Here is a 15,183-nt window from a genome sequence, read left to right on the forward strand (position 1 = left end):
AACATCTTAGAGTTTAATTCACAGTTCTCATTTGAAAAAGTGATAAATGACTGTCTTTGTTTTGTTAAAGACCAAGACCAAAGACCTGGGTATCTGCAATTTGTATTTGTTTGCATTTGTTTGCATGCATTTTATGTTGAATAAAGCACTTTTTGTTTTTATCAAATTCAGACCTATCAGACTTTTTGCCTCGTGTTTCCAATAAGGGTGCAAGATGGCCTGTAAGTATAGAGGCTGACCAGTGCCCAGTCAGCCCTGACCCCAACTGACTGAGACTCAGGCTGTCTGAAGTCATTCCCTATTAATTATACAGCACATTACATTTACTTTGAGTGTGAGAGAGTGTCAGTATTAAATATATGCTCTATATACTGTAGTTCCCATAGAGATTTCACAATCCCTGCCGGGCATGTAGTGCAGCCCAGGTGGCCATCTCGAAGACTTCCCTCACGCCATCCTTTGTTTTTGCAGAGCACGCCATGTATCCAAAGGCACCAATCTTGTTAGCCATGTCTCGTCTATAACTGCTCCCAAAAGTTTTCCTCTGGTACAGATAAGCCATGCTCCGACTGATGTTTGACCAGTATTTATTTTGTTCTTTTAACCAGCAACATATTCTTTTTAACCATCAAACACCTTGAAAAACTAAAATGAAATACGTATGTAGCGACTACTGGCAACAATGTAAAAGTCGCTGAGAGGCTGAGGTTGGGCCTTGTTTGCTGTTTGTCTGACACGCTACCAAAAAGATTCGCTGAGATCAAAAAATAAGTTTATTTTTATTTATTTAAATACTACTTTGCAATTCATTCAAACTTGAAAATTAATCCATTCATGGCTCCTACACGCCAGGCCCCTAATTATTAGGTTATTACATAATAATTACTCACATTACAGATGTTAATAGGAGGCATGAAGCAATTAAAAGCTCAATAATCAAAGTCCATAAATTTTCTTTACATTTTCGATCTTCTTTCTTCCTCCCGATCCTGTACATGAGTCATAAGTCAGTAAGACTAGAGGTTACTAGCACATAGTCTTATCAGAGTGATCATTACCATCACTCTATGTCTGTCAGTCAAAAATGGAGGTCAAAGTGTCACAATGTGCATCAGCCACTCCTTATCCAGCTTTGGCCTCCTGTAGTAGACAGACTTTGGTTATTGGTCGGTCCAGGCCGCTGCTCTTTGTTTTGATGCGCACCTGACGCACAAAACCTCTCCTGTCTGGAAAGGTTTGTAGGACTCTTCCCATGACCCAGGAGTTAAGAAGTGCCGTGTTATTCACTATAAGCACTATATCTCCAGGGATGAGGTGAAGATCTTCTTCACTGACAGGACGACAGGACTCAAGATACCAAGAGGATCATAGATGGAGCTAACTGTTGAGAGAATGCCTCTCCTGGTGAGTGGTCTGTCCTTGATCACAATCTTGAACTTAAAAGTATCAGACTAGATACACCATTCCACACCAAGTACTCTCTCTACTGGTAGCACATACTGGTCCATGTCCAACCTTTTCATATCCTTAGCTCTGTGGCTCTCAGGTATCACAGACAGAACATCACGCCTGTTGCTTATCCACTTTGTGAGCTGGAATGCACTTTTAGCACAGATGGAGACGAGGTCATGATAAAGTGACACTGCTTCCTCCTCTGAAGCCACTGACACAAGACAGTCATCAACATAGAAGCAATGTAGGACCTTATCCACCACTTCCTGGCTGAACTGTTCTTTGTTGTCCTCTGCACATTTTCTGAGGGCAAAATTGGCACAGCTGGGAGACGACGTTGCCCCAAAGAGATGCACCATCATCCTGAAGTCGACAAGATCTTGATTTAAATCCCCGTCAGGCCACCAGAGGAACCTCAGCAAATCAACATCTTCCACTGGCACTCTTACCTGGTGAAACATGGATTCAACATCTGCCATGATCACCACTGGTTCTTTCCTGAATCTGGTCACCACTCCTGTCAGTGAACTTGTAAGATCTGGTCCCTGTAGGAGCTGAGCATTAAGTGATGTTCCCTGGAAACTCGCTCCACGGTCAAAGACAACTCTGATCTTTCCTTTTGTAGTATGGTAGACACCATGGTGCGGGATATACCAGACCTTGCCATCACTATGTTCCACATCCTCTTCAGGCACCCTTTCAGCATAACCTTTGGCAACAAGGTCATTCATGAAGAGTGCTGTCCACTGACATCTCTGCTTTCCTCTCAGCTAGGTCAGATTCCTTTTCCTTTGGAGGAATGTGAAGTATGGTTGGATATTTAAGACCACATTTTGCACAGGAAATCCGTTTTCTGCAATCTTTGCTGATGTGTCCAATACACAAACAGGCAAAACAGACACCATTGTGCTTCAAGAAGCCAATCTTCTCTTTATGTGCTCTTTTCCCCAACTGAGGACACAAATCCAATGCATGACCTCCTCCATAGCAAAGACATGTCTTCCTTTCAGTTTGAACATGTTCCTTCCCTTTGGTTCCAGGTTGAGTTTTGTTTTGGCTACAGTGATAGCAAAACTAGTTCCTTTAATTCCAGAACGAGATTGTGGATTGTGCTTGCTTACACCTTTGTTTGTTGTCAGCAAAGGAGCATCCTGTATGTTTCCAAACACTGGGTCAGTTAAGATTCTCACTTGTCTCTCAATGAAATTAGTGATGTCAATGAATGTAGCTCTCTGGCTGCGCCTTTCTTGCAGTTCACAGGCTACAGTTCTCCACTTGTCCCTAAATTTGTAAGGCAATTTCCTTATAATGGCCAGCATATTGGCAGGCATGTCTAGCTCATGCAAGTATTGCACCTCTTCCATGGCATTACAGCAGCCTCTGAGGAAAAAGCTGTAATCTTGAAGAGCTTTTACATCTTCAGTTTCGATCGGAGGCCATGAAAGAGCCCTTTCCATGTATGCAGATGCAACCTTCTGCTCATTTCCAAACTGCTCCTGTAATACAGCCTTAGCCTTAACATATCCCCTCTCTGGATCAATGTGCTGGCAGCTTCTAACAAGCTCTTTTGGATGACCCTTAGTGTGCTGCTCCAGGAAATAGAGTCGGTCACTGTGGCTCACTGTGTTCCACAGTGATCCATCCATGGCTCCTACAACGTATTAAAAACACAAAGATATTATCAATACAAATTAAATATACAAACACATACCGTGTGCACCTTCTGACCAGAAATTTAGGAGTTATGACTTTTAATGTCGCACTGATACTCTTCATTGGCGAACTCCTTAGTCCGTGTAGCTTCTGATAGTAGCATCTGGCACTACATTCATTTTCTCTCCCACTAAGTGATCATGTGAACACCGCATGTTGTCCATTCAACGTAATTCACAGGTTTAACAGTAGGTGTTGCCATTACCCCAGGGAAACCAAATTACACTCGAGTGGATGATTGTTCACAATTGACATGACCTCATAGAAGAATGTTCTCAGTGAGGTGTCAGCTTCTATTTGGCGCTCCCACACGCCTCCCATATGGCTTGCTTCCAGAACATTCATGAGAAAGTCGCATTGGTTTCTTGCCAGACAGAAATCCTCTCTTTGTCTAGTTCCATTAGACCTTTCTCCATCTCATTCTTCACCTTGACAAAATTTGTACCTTGGTCAGACCGGATCTGTCTCTCAGCTCCTCTAATCGCAATAAAGCACCTCAAAGCATTTAAAAAGGCATTGTGATGGCCCCAGAGCCTGTTGCCTCTGTTGCCTTTGCAGGTCCTTGGATGGGTGGAGCCGATGTCATTCGAGTACTAACTGGGAACACCTGGCCAGTGCCCCAGAGAGCATTTAAACCCGCCTGCCCTGATTCCACTCTCTCTCTGATCCCCTCTCCATTCACCACGCTGTGGTTGTTTTTTTGCGTTGCCTTTTTGGTTTTGTTTTGCACTGACAACATGCACCTCACATTATACAACACATCCACACACTTTCAAACACCACTGATACTGACTTCCATATCCCATTGCAATTATTGTTATTTACTTTAATAAACTTCATTTTATTATTGCTGAGTTTGGGTGTGCGTCTCCCTCCTTTTTTGTGGCCTGCGAGCCGGTCATAACAGGCATCAATATTGAGATCCTCCAACATTTCAATGTGGATGGCTCTGGAGCTTCAACATGTGAATAACAGACCGTATCTCTTGAATTCTTTCCGACCTTGTTTTGTGTAGAGGGGGCCAAAACAGTATATATACTATATATACTCGGTTAACAGGCAGGTCCACCATAAGTTGTTCTTCGGTGGGTCCATGCACCTTTCTGCAAGTAACACATTTGATATGCTTTGCCACTACCTTGCTGGCACCTATTATCCAATATCTGCTGGCCCTGAGTTCATTCAACGTTTGCCCTCAGCCTTGGTGCTAAGTTTTCTTGTGACAGTGGTCAAGTATTAGTTGTATCACCATGCCTTCCTAAGGAAGGATCACTGGATGTTTCAACTCAAATGATGCAGAGGACTTCCTCAACCGCCCTCCAACCCTGAGCAGTCCATTAACAAGGAAAGGATCAAGTTGGCACATCTTGTGACTTTGTGGTAGATTAGCAAATTTCTGAATGAACCATTTCAGCTCTTCTTCAAAGGCTTCCTTTTGTGCTGCCTTGATGAGTGCAAGGATGGCCATTCTTCTCTCTTCCACACTAATGGACCCTAACCAGTCTCCCCTTGCCAGTCTTTGAATCTGAGCTATGATGTTGAGGGCTGTGTTCCAGTCAGAGAATCTTGACAACCTTTCAAGGAAATTGTCCTTTTCAGAGGCACTTGTCTTGAGAACCTTTACTTTTGGGTCACCAACAAAAAGCTCTGGGGATCCTTGACTTGTGACAATCTCCCGTTCCCACAAAAACCTAGGTCCAGTGAGCCAATTTGAATCAATCAGGTCTGCCACCTTGAGACCCCTAGATGCATGGTCTGCTGGATTTTGACCTGTTTGACCTGTCCCAGATCTGTAGTGTCTCTTATTCTCTGGACGCGATTAACGACAAAAACATGAGAGCGCCGGGCTTCGTTCTTGATATACTCAAGCACCACCTGCAAATCTGTCCAGAAAGACTCCTGATCAAGTCCAACTGATTCAGTTCAAGCTCTTTTCTGAGGAGGTTATTTACCTCAAGGCACGGTATGGTGACTTTGTTAGTGGGTGCCACTCTGGCTTTACCCATGACCAGTGCACAATGCACTTGTTCATCAGCAACAATCCTGATATATGAACATTGCCTATAACCGTCATTGCTGGCATCTGAAAAATGATGCAGCTCAATTTTTTGGATTGTGCCAATGTTCTCAGGTACAAAGCATCTTAGTATTTGAATTTTCTGAAGATTCTCCAAGTCTTTGAGCTATGCTTCCCACTTTGGCTTTACTTCAGGGGGGAGAGGTTCATCCCAGCCAACACCTTGCTTACACATCTCTTGGAGAACTCTTCTTCCAATCAAAATGTAGGGAGAAAGAAGTCCTAACGGGTCGCACACACTTGCGACTATTGATGGGATTCCTCACTGTGTGGCTGCCTTTTCTTTGAGGATGACATTGCATGAGAACACACCAGTCTCTACATTCCACTTTACTCCCAATACACTCTGCATTGGAGCCTCATTGTAGTTCAGATCCACCTTCTTCTTTACACTGGCATGTTCAGTCTCTGGAATCGTATCCCAGACTTCTCTGATGTTGGACACAAATTTGTGTAGATATAGTTTCCCTTAGCACAGATTTTTTGTGCTTCATTGATCAGCTGCTTGGCCTTTTCGACTTAATCAATGCTGATGATCCCATCATCCACATAGAAATTTCTTCAAATGAAGCTTGCTGCCAATGGGTAGTCCCTATCATGTTCACTGGCAAGGTGTTTCATGCCATAATTAGCACATCCCAGAGATGATGCTGTTCTGAAAATATGCACTCTCATTCGATATTCCTTGGGCTCCCTTTCTGCGTTCCCATTTTCCCACCACAGGAACCTCAGGAAATCCTGATCTTCTTCGCTGACATGGAAGTGGTGGAACATTTTCTCCATGTCGCAAATAATTGCGATTTTATGCTCATGGAACCTACACAGCACCCCAGTCAGAGCATTAGTTAAATCAGGACCTGTGAGTAGGTGATCATTAAGAGACATGCCTTCAAATTGGGCAGAGCAGTCAAAGACAACTCTAATTTTTTCTGGCTTCCTAGGATGGTACACCTCGTGGTGTGGGATGTACCATGTATTGCCCTCTTTCAGTGTAGCATCTGCTTTTTCTGCATCACCATCCTTAAAGACACTGTCCATGAATTTCACATAATCCTGCTTGTACTTGGGACTTTTTTCCAATTTCTTTTTAAATGCTTCAATCGGACTTTAGCAAGCTGCTTATTGTTTGGAAGCTGAGGACGCTCTTTGAGGGGTAAGGGCATTTCCAGATGTCCTTCTTTATTGTGCTGAATTTTCTCATTTGAGAGCTGTAAAAATAGAATGTCCTCTTGAGATATATTTCTTTCCTTAGGGTTTGTGTCCCGAAAATCTGTTTCCAGTGCCTCGATCACAGAGGCAGGTGTGATAGACGGATGCTCTTTTACAGAGATGCGATGGCAGACCCCTGTCACGTCCACTGAACTAATTCAAGTTTTCATGGATCCCAATATACTCTAGACTAAATCAGTCTTGACTGCATATGGATCGTATTCTTTCCCTGATATCACTTGTTTTGGTTTCAGGGCCCTTGTGCAGTCATAGCCAATCAGGAGTCCCGCAGGAAAGTTCAATAGATCTGGCATCTCTTCTGCTATGCTATGAATGTTGGTCCAATCCTTCACTGTTTCGTGAGTGGGAATACTATTCTGCTCCAGTGGGATGTATTCTTGAGTGTATGTGGGTGGCAGCTCAATGTACTCTTGTGAAAGGTACTCTCTCACTCTTAGTGCATCCTGTCTTTGGCAATGCACTATTGAACCCCTGTCAGTCATTGTTGACAACTTCAATTTAAAAGGTTCTGTCTGCTTGAATTTTTTCACAAACATCTTGGTCAATAAATTTATTACTGCTCTGTGTGTATAGTAGTGCATACACCAAGGTTTCTGGGCTGTTTTTTGTTGCACAAGAGAACCACACTGGAACAATCATTGAAGTGCGATCACTGTTGTCCACTCTCACACTGCATGCAATGGTAGAAGCACTTTCCTCCCGTGGTGGCATTTCAGGCCTTTCTCCTTGCGGACATCTTTCATGAAATGGAGATGGGTGACTACGCCTGCAAATATTGCATGTGACCCTCTGTCTACAGTTTCTGAAGACATGGCCAACTCTGAGGCAACCAAAGCACATCTTATTGTAAATGACAAATTTTTTCCTTTCCTCCAGAGGCATCGCTGCAAAATTTTCACATTTATATATAAAGTGATGTTGTTGACAGCAGATATATTCTGAAAATCAGAATATACCACCGCACACTGTAATGACTTTACTGTGACTTTATTAAAAGCGAACAATGCGTTTCGCCTGTAGCTTCTTCAGGTTCGCTCAGTACAACTGCTGAGTACTCACAGGTGTGATAAATACGTTTGAGTCACATGACTAATTATGACAGTCTTAATTTTCTCAAAGTGAACATTTTACAAAGGGCACAAAAATGAAAATATACATATTACAAAAAACATGACGTGATTAATGTTGCACAAAGTTACAAGAATTACACCATTTTACATAATTAAACTTCATTACATCCCGTAAACAATTGACTGAATAGGATGGGTAAAATTCCCTAAGCAGAGTGGACTACAGGTCCTACAGCTGTCCCTCTACATCACTAAATGGGAAGGGTGAGTGCCAGGGGACCTAGTGGTTCATCTCTCCCTAAGAGTCCAAATAGCCTGTGGAGAGAAAAACAAGTTAATATTTACATATCTCAGACGAAAACTCAAATCTTGTGTTTCATAAAGTTAACATACTCATATCACAGAAAAGAGTTCAAATACTATGTATCATATGGTTAACAACACTAGCAGATATATTCTATTTGCCTTTTATCTTGAGTAGGAGAACGGGTGGTTTGGGTACCTTTGACGCCCTTTGATGCACTTAAGGCTTTTGAAATGGATTTTGGGTTTTGAGACCCTTTTGTTGATGCCACCAGGACACTGACTTTGAGACACTTCTGTTTGAGACGCTTCTCTCACAGGTTTTTTTATCTGTGTGCTTTAATGCATAGAGAGAGGAGACTGGATTGCATACTATGCATGCCTCTTCTGCCATGAAGTCAGAAAATTCCTTGAAACCTGGATAGGACTTCCTTTCATTCAGTTCTTTTGTGACATACCGGTTCCAGCGGGTTGTTGCCCAGTCAGGATGTTTCAGTAATAATTTTTGATTTTCTTCACAATAATCTAAAACCCTTAGATCTTGAACATGGGGCATCGCATTCTTACAGGAGATGAGGAAATCACTAAACTCTCTTAACTTAAATGAGTCCTTTGGTCCAATCAAATCAAAATTTCCTTTTTCCTGTTTATTTCAGCCTGTTTTGATGCGAAATGTGCCGCTGCGTCTGCCGTCTTTGCAGATACATGACTCTCTTGCTGACTACTCCGATCAGCTTTAGACACAGTTGAGCCGTAAACTGACTTAGCGTCATTTCTCTGGAGTAACTGGAGGAGTGATTCTTTCAAAGCCACTGCATCAAACTCCTTGGTATCAACTTCTATATACCACTTTTTCAGGAGTACAGTTCTTTCAGTAGTAAGTGAGGTGCAGCTATCCATTTTCCTTCTTATATCTTGAGATGGCGTGGTCAGTGCACGTAAGCTCTCATATTTTTTTTTTTCCACTGATTTGATCATTTCACCTAACTCAGTTTTAGAGCATTCTTCTTTGAGTTTAGATCTAGTGAGTTGAACCTCTGCTTTGAAGTTTACGTATGTGAACATAAACTTTCTTTCCTCTTTTGTCATCTCATTCCTTTTAAACTCAAGCGTTTTTTCTGTAAGGTTTCTCCCTCACTGATCGTCTCACCTCTTGTTCAACTTGAGATGGTGCCTCTGGTAGCCCTATCCTGTGTATTTCAAAATCTGCATGAATTTCAGCGATGCGTTCTTCAATTTTTTGTCTTTCTGATTCTTCAATTTCACTACTCTGCTCCATTTGCACACTCCTTGCAAAACCCGCACGATTGTAATATTAAACAATGAAGGGCAAACTTACAAAACCATCAGGAAAATACACATCAATTATCAAACAAGCTACACACTTCCATTCAACTTGGAACATTTTCAAAATGCAATTTTCGATTTCCCCCTTTTCTTTTGTCTTTTTTTTTTTTTGAGTACTTTGATTTGCAAAAAATATTAACTAAGAAGGGGGACTATGTTTTCAAACTTAAAAGATACAGTCTGACCTGGTGTGTCCCAAAGGTGTTATGACTTATTGTAAACTGCAATGTCCACAGGCTTAACAAATTGCCTCCACTCTGGATCAGGCGATTGTGGTTCAGATGTCTGACAAATGTTGGGATATGCAGGCAGATCTTCCACGTGGACTATGGTAATGAAGTCTTTGAAGCATGGCAGAATTATTTACAATGTGATTACAAAGTAAACAAGCCACTTTCTTCAGAAGGGAGTTCAAATCTCTGGAAATCAGCACATCTTTATGCGACAACTACACCGTCCATCCTCTGGTTTCACAGATGTCACAGCCCAGCTCTAAACTGTGGCAAAAAAGAGCAGTCACACAGGTATTCAATAATACTGCCCCTTAACTCAGCAACCCCCAGCTCTTAGAGAAGCAAATTTAAGAGTTTACAGGGAAAGCCAGAAGAGGAAAGTGGGGACCAATGAGTCGGAAACAAGAAAATGCAAAAAACCAGAACAGTTAAGTCTAAACGAAATTCTCTAGGTGCACCAGTGCACAACTTGGCGTGTGACCCTCAAATGCATAAGGCTTTACCTTAACCAGTAGTATGCTCTTTAGACTGGAGCAAATGTGTGATGCTCAGACTTATGGTCATACCAGCACTTTTTCTCACCAGGCTTACTGTACTTAGGTGTTCGTATTGTACCAACTCTGCCTGTGGTCTGCATACCTGTAGGAGCTGTGGACAACACAGAATACAGCTGCAAACATTCAGGCTGTTCTGATCTGATTGAATAGATGCTGCTAGTGCGGCAGGTTTAACATGCACATCACCACAACACTTACTCTTAGCTCTTATGGCAAAACATTCCAGTGTCCCCTTTCCGTACAATAATTACACATGTCAGCATCAGACTGTCCTCCTGAAACCTGTTTTGACCTACCAGCCCCGTCCTCGGACCACATCCTTGGTCGCAGCTTAAGCCAGTTCCCAGCATCACGGGCACGGGACTCAAAATCAAGCTTATGCACCAGGACATACTCGTCTGCAAGAGCAGTGGCCTCAGCAGCAGTTTTGACTTTATACTCATTAATATAGGTGGCAACATTACCTGTCAGAGATTTTTGAAACTACTCCAAAACCATTGCATGGCATAAATCAGCAAATGTTTTAACTTCCAAAGCTGTACACCACTGATTAAAGTGAGTTGCCAACTCCCTGGCAAAATCCATATGTGTCTGGTTACTTGACCTTTCCCATGATCTAAATTTCTGCCTGCAAAGAGTACTACACACTGTTAACTGAGCCGTACGCACTAACACGGGACCGTACAGACCACCAAATGCACATAACAAAGTTGGAGCCCTCTAACTGCCTAACCAGAAACTACCTTGTCTTCAGGTAGCTACTTGTGGTGGGTATTTATGCACTAATAGCCCGATGGAACAGTGAGGCAACCAGATAACTGGCGACCCCTTCGTAGCCACGGATGTGCCCCCGAGACTAACCATGTTCACCACCACACTACAAACTCCCCCCAGCGAATACCATAGGGAATCTACAGCCTAATCAGGGTGTGAACTCTGACAAACTACTTTGAATGTGCATCTGACAGCCGGTACAACCTGCTGTGCACCTCAAAAATTACAAGAGTACATGGTCTCTGGTGAAAAACTAACCTCTCCTTTACTTCAACACCCACCACTAACATTCCAAGCATCAACACAACAAAACAAGACACTGACAAACTACACTTACATGCAACCAATTATGCCTGTTTAGAGTGACTCCCTGTAGCACACTTCTACAACCTCATTCACAAAACACTGAAAACTCTGGACGTGGTACCAACACACTAGAGACCAATACTACTGATTATGCACTACCTTCACAATTTTCAAACTCTGCCCGTGAAGACTATGAGAGAGAAAAACAGTGGAACTATGCGACTACAATTCACCAAAACACTGCAAACAATGACATCTACTTGCTTGCTTAAGAGGCAACAACTTTAACTAAATAAACTTACCACTATACCTCCAAAGACTGTTAGGACGACCCCCAATTGTCACAGCCCGGCTCTAGATTGTAGCAAAAAAAGGGAAGTTACAAGGGTATTCAATAAAACAAGAGTAAATTTATGTAACACAAGGTACTCAAAACCAACAAAAACTAAAAATAGGTAGAGTTTGTCTATAAAATCAGTCATGTAGGGAGTTGCTGAGTGAGTGTATGCTGTGTGGGTGTTGTATGGTGAAACAACAGGAACCAAAAAGCAACCCAGGAGTGTGTGGGGGAGAGAGAAGAGAGGATCTGAGGGCACACCGGGCTCAAGTGTGTCCCATCCTGTTAATCAGTGTGCTCAGGAACCTGCCCCTGCAAACAAAGAACACAGCAGCAACAAGGAGTACAAAGTAGAGGGGCCATCACACAGGTTCCTAAAGAAAAGGTTCAGACAAGTGTTGGGAAACATGCATTCATTACTAGGAGACTGAGTGTGAGTGTGTGTGTGTGTTTGTGTTTGTTTTAACATTTTTACCTGCTTCATTTTGGCAAGCTCCCTTCTGGTGTGCTCATCGTTGCGCAGGTCCTTTTTATTTCCCACCAGTATAATGGGAACATTAGGGCAGAAGTGTTTCACCTCAGGCGTCCACTTCTCGGGAATGTTCTCTAAATAAGGAGACAAAAGACACCATCAGTCAGAGCACAGACACAGCTGTAGTGTGCATGATATATGTAGTGTGAAATCATTTATCTTAGTTGAGTAATTAATCAGGAATTAAGAATGTTGCACAGAGTCCTGATAAATTTCATTATACAATAAATGCCTTGGTAAGTGTGCACAGTTGTGATTTATAGCGGAGAGCAAACAGACACGTGGTGGGATAACATGTACCCGAGGAGGAGCATGTGAATATACTTCTCCGTGTCCAACAGATGTTCAGTTATTTTGTGTGTGGCTAGTTCTTTGCATTAAATTATTAAAGTTGTTTTTAACACAAAACCTTTGCCTGAATTCAGATGACATTAACTTGTATCAGATAAAAATGTAACACAGACACTGACACACACTGTCAGAGGTCTCTGGTTTCACTTACCGAGACTGTCGGGACTGTCAATGGAGAAGCACATGAGAATGACATCAGTGTCTGGATAAGAGAGTGGGCGCAGTCTGTCGTAGTCTTCTTGACCTGCTGTATCCCAGAGTGCTAACTCGACCTGTGGGAATAGTTTACAAGTTATCAACCACATGAAGCTGAACTGTGTTCAGGGAGTTTTGACATTAGACTGACTTACTGAGTGCATACACACCAATATCCTCTTATTCAGGAATTCTAAGTATTATACTTAAAGCACATAAATCATCCATTTTATATGACTGACATGAACAATTTTATATAAAGCAGTACATTCACTTAAAAGACAAACAAAAAATTATAAATTCCACACATTATTCTTCCTTGTCAAAACAAATGTTTTCATTTTCAAACTTGTAGCCTTCATCCCAAACCAGTGTTAGTGACATCTAGGGTTGCCAACTTTTTCACTACCAAACAAAGGACAAAAGTTGGCATGCTGTGGCGCTGTGGGCATGGTGTTGAGTGAATATACAGTGTATTGTTTTAAACCATTTGTCATAATAATAGCTAATCTCTTACAGTCAAATTAAAGATTAATACACAACTCTCATGCCTTGGCAACATATGGTAGGTTTAATAATAGTTTGTTAATTTACAGCACGTACCTTTAACACAGTCCTTTATTTTAACCATTACCTATTACCTTTACTATAAGTCTAAGTCAAAACACTTGTGACTCTTGCACTGTAGGTTAGAAAACGTTATCCCCTTCTTGTTAATCCTACAAGTGACAAACAAGAAGTAACAATAGCTTCTGTATGCTGTAGTTTTGCAGAGGAATCAAACAGCCGAGACTCACAGAAAGGGCACCCTCTGTGTACACAAACAGTGGTGGGGAATGAATGCTTCATATTCTTATTCACTAAAACTATATAAGTAAGTAAGTAACTATATAAGTTGGACCCTCACAACAACAACAAAAAACATTTAATGCAAAAGAGGAAAAGAGGGACATGCCTCTGCTCACCAAGTCTACTTTTTCCATGGATATTTTTTGCTGCTCTTGACCGATTCAAGCAGTCTTTTGTCCTTTTGTGCAGCCAGATAAAAGTCCTTACATGAAAAGTCATAGTTCACAGATATTTGAAGTTCATTTTTAATCAGCTCTGTGCTGCATCTGTTTCTTGAGTCTAACCATTTAATGGTCATCAAAGAGAAAATCCCCTCTACAAAGGCATTTGAGTCTGGCACACTGCGGACAAATGAGACAATCCTGAACATGTTGATTAAGTTGGCTTTCCCTATGTTTTGGAAAACTGCCACTCACTTCTCATTGGTGTATTTTGTGGTATCCTGTCTGGCTTTCTGTATTTCCTTCCGGCTAGCACAAAACTCTTCATAGAGTTGGTCCATACTGACTGTCTCTGTCATTTTGAGGGCAGCCACCAACTGCTCCATGTCAGTAAAGGAGAGCTCCTCGTGTAGGCCGATCAGTTTCAGTTTCATCATCACATTTTCTGATGAGAAATCAAACCACTTGTCAATGTATGCAATGACAGAGTCATAGAACTTCAGAAAGTCCTTTTGCCGCTTTGATCTTTGTGCTGACACTTGTTTGTTCATCAGCTGCTTGCTCTGGTATCCAAAAAAGCTGTCTTGTTTCCGCTAAAGCATCTTCACTTTGAATTTTCCCACCTCCTCGGTAAACATCTGTGATGTAGAGCGTTGTTTCCTTCAGCTTCCTAACGAGTGTGTCAAAGACACACCCCACGTTGTGGAAATAGCACAGATAAATCTAAGCAGTTCCAGTTCTCTTCGTCCTCAAAAATCCTCTTCAGTGCCACAGGACAGGTCTCCCCAAGGGACCTTAAGTATGAGGTGAGAACTGGCCAGCTCTGCAGCAGATGAACAGCTGGATGAAGAGACAGCCATCGCATGCAAACATAACGCAGAATTTCACGCCATTCAGTGTCAACAAAGGCAACAAACAAATGCACGCAGTTCCTCTCTTCAGGAAGCAGACACTGAGAAGTGGCTGTAGATGCAGTTTTATCACTGCGTAAAAGTTCAGTAACTTGCACTGCACCCCATCAGACAGAAAAATATCTCACGCACACTGGACACATTTTTCTATTTCCCTTGTTTGACGCCTGAGACACACAGCCTGCGTGAACCTCAGCAGTGCGTGTGCGTCGCAGAACTGCTGCGTCTCGCGCGCTTGCAGCAGCCACATAGACAGCGTTGCTGCTGCGGCGCTTCTGCTGCCAGCTCTATCTGTCTACATAGAGTTTGGCTTTGATAATGGCCATCAATGATAGCATGTTTCGTATCATTTAATTATAAATTTCATTTGTATTTAGTTTAGTCAGAAAAAGATTAAGAAGCGTATGCTTAATTGTTAAAAATAAATAAATCATATGTGAGGTGAAAGCGGCTTTCTTTCTGATGGGCATGGTGGGGTCTAGTTGGGGATACTTCTGTGTCAGCCACATACACTCCTCACAAAGGACGGTTTTTTAAAATTCATTATATTAATCATTTCACTAGTTAAACCCTGCTGTCACCTCCCCAAGTGAAGAAAATCCCTCCTGACGACACCAAACGAGCCAACCACTCCGATAAACAAACCTCAAAACTAACTGTCGGGAAGGAAACTGACAACAATTAAGGAAAATGACAACACCAAATCTCTGCCTAGAAGCAGGTGAAACAACATGCAGGAGCCCCGGTTTGAGTTAATATCACGGAAAGCGAGCAGGGGCCGAGAA

The 15,183-nt window shown here is 42.2% G+C and overlaps 1 protein-coding gene across 1 annotated transcript; it reads right to left on the bottom strand.

The window, feature by feature from the left end:
* Positions 1-11,746: 11,746 nt before the first annotated feature.
* On the bottom strand, positions 11,747-12,602 carry LOC121893922 (rho-related GTP-binding protein RhoA-C-like). Its single transcript, XM_042406094.1, has 3 exons — positions 12,434-12,602; positions 11,875-12,005; positions 11,747-11,773 (listed from the first exon to the last, which is right to left on the bottom strand). The coding sequence occupies exons 1-3, from the start codon at positions 12,585-12,587 to the stop codon at positions 11,762-11,764; spliced, it is 297 nt and encodes a 98-aa protein (XP_042262028.1). The 5' UTR covers positions 12,588-12,602; the 3' UTR covers positions 11,747-11,761.
* Between the last annotated feature and the right edge of the window lie 2,581 nt (positions 12,603-15,183).

This window comes from Thunnus maccoyii, chromosome 3, assembly GCF_910596095.1.
Source record: "Thunnus maccoyii chromosome 3, fThuMac1.1, whole genome shotgun sequence".
Taxonomy (NCBI): domain Eukaryota; kingdom Metazoa; phylum Chordata; class Actinopteri; order Scombriformes; family Scombridae; genus Thunnus; species Thunnus maccoyii.

Excerpts from the sequence above, each read along its gene's own strand:
- LOC121893922 (XM_042406094.1), bottom strand. The coding sequence starts at position 12,587 with ATGTGGTTGATAACTTGTAAACTATTCCCACAGGTCGAGTTAGCACTC. Across the intron at positions 12,006-12,433 it reads TGACAGTCCCGACAGTCTCG|AGAACATTCCCGAGAAGTGG; the intron begins GTAAGTGAAACC and ends CTCCTTATTTAG.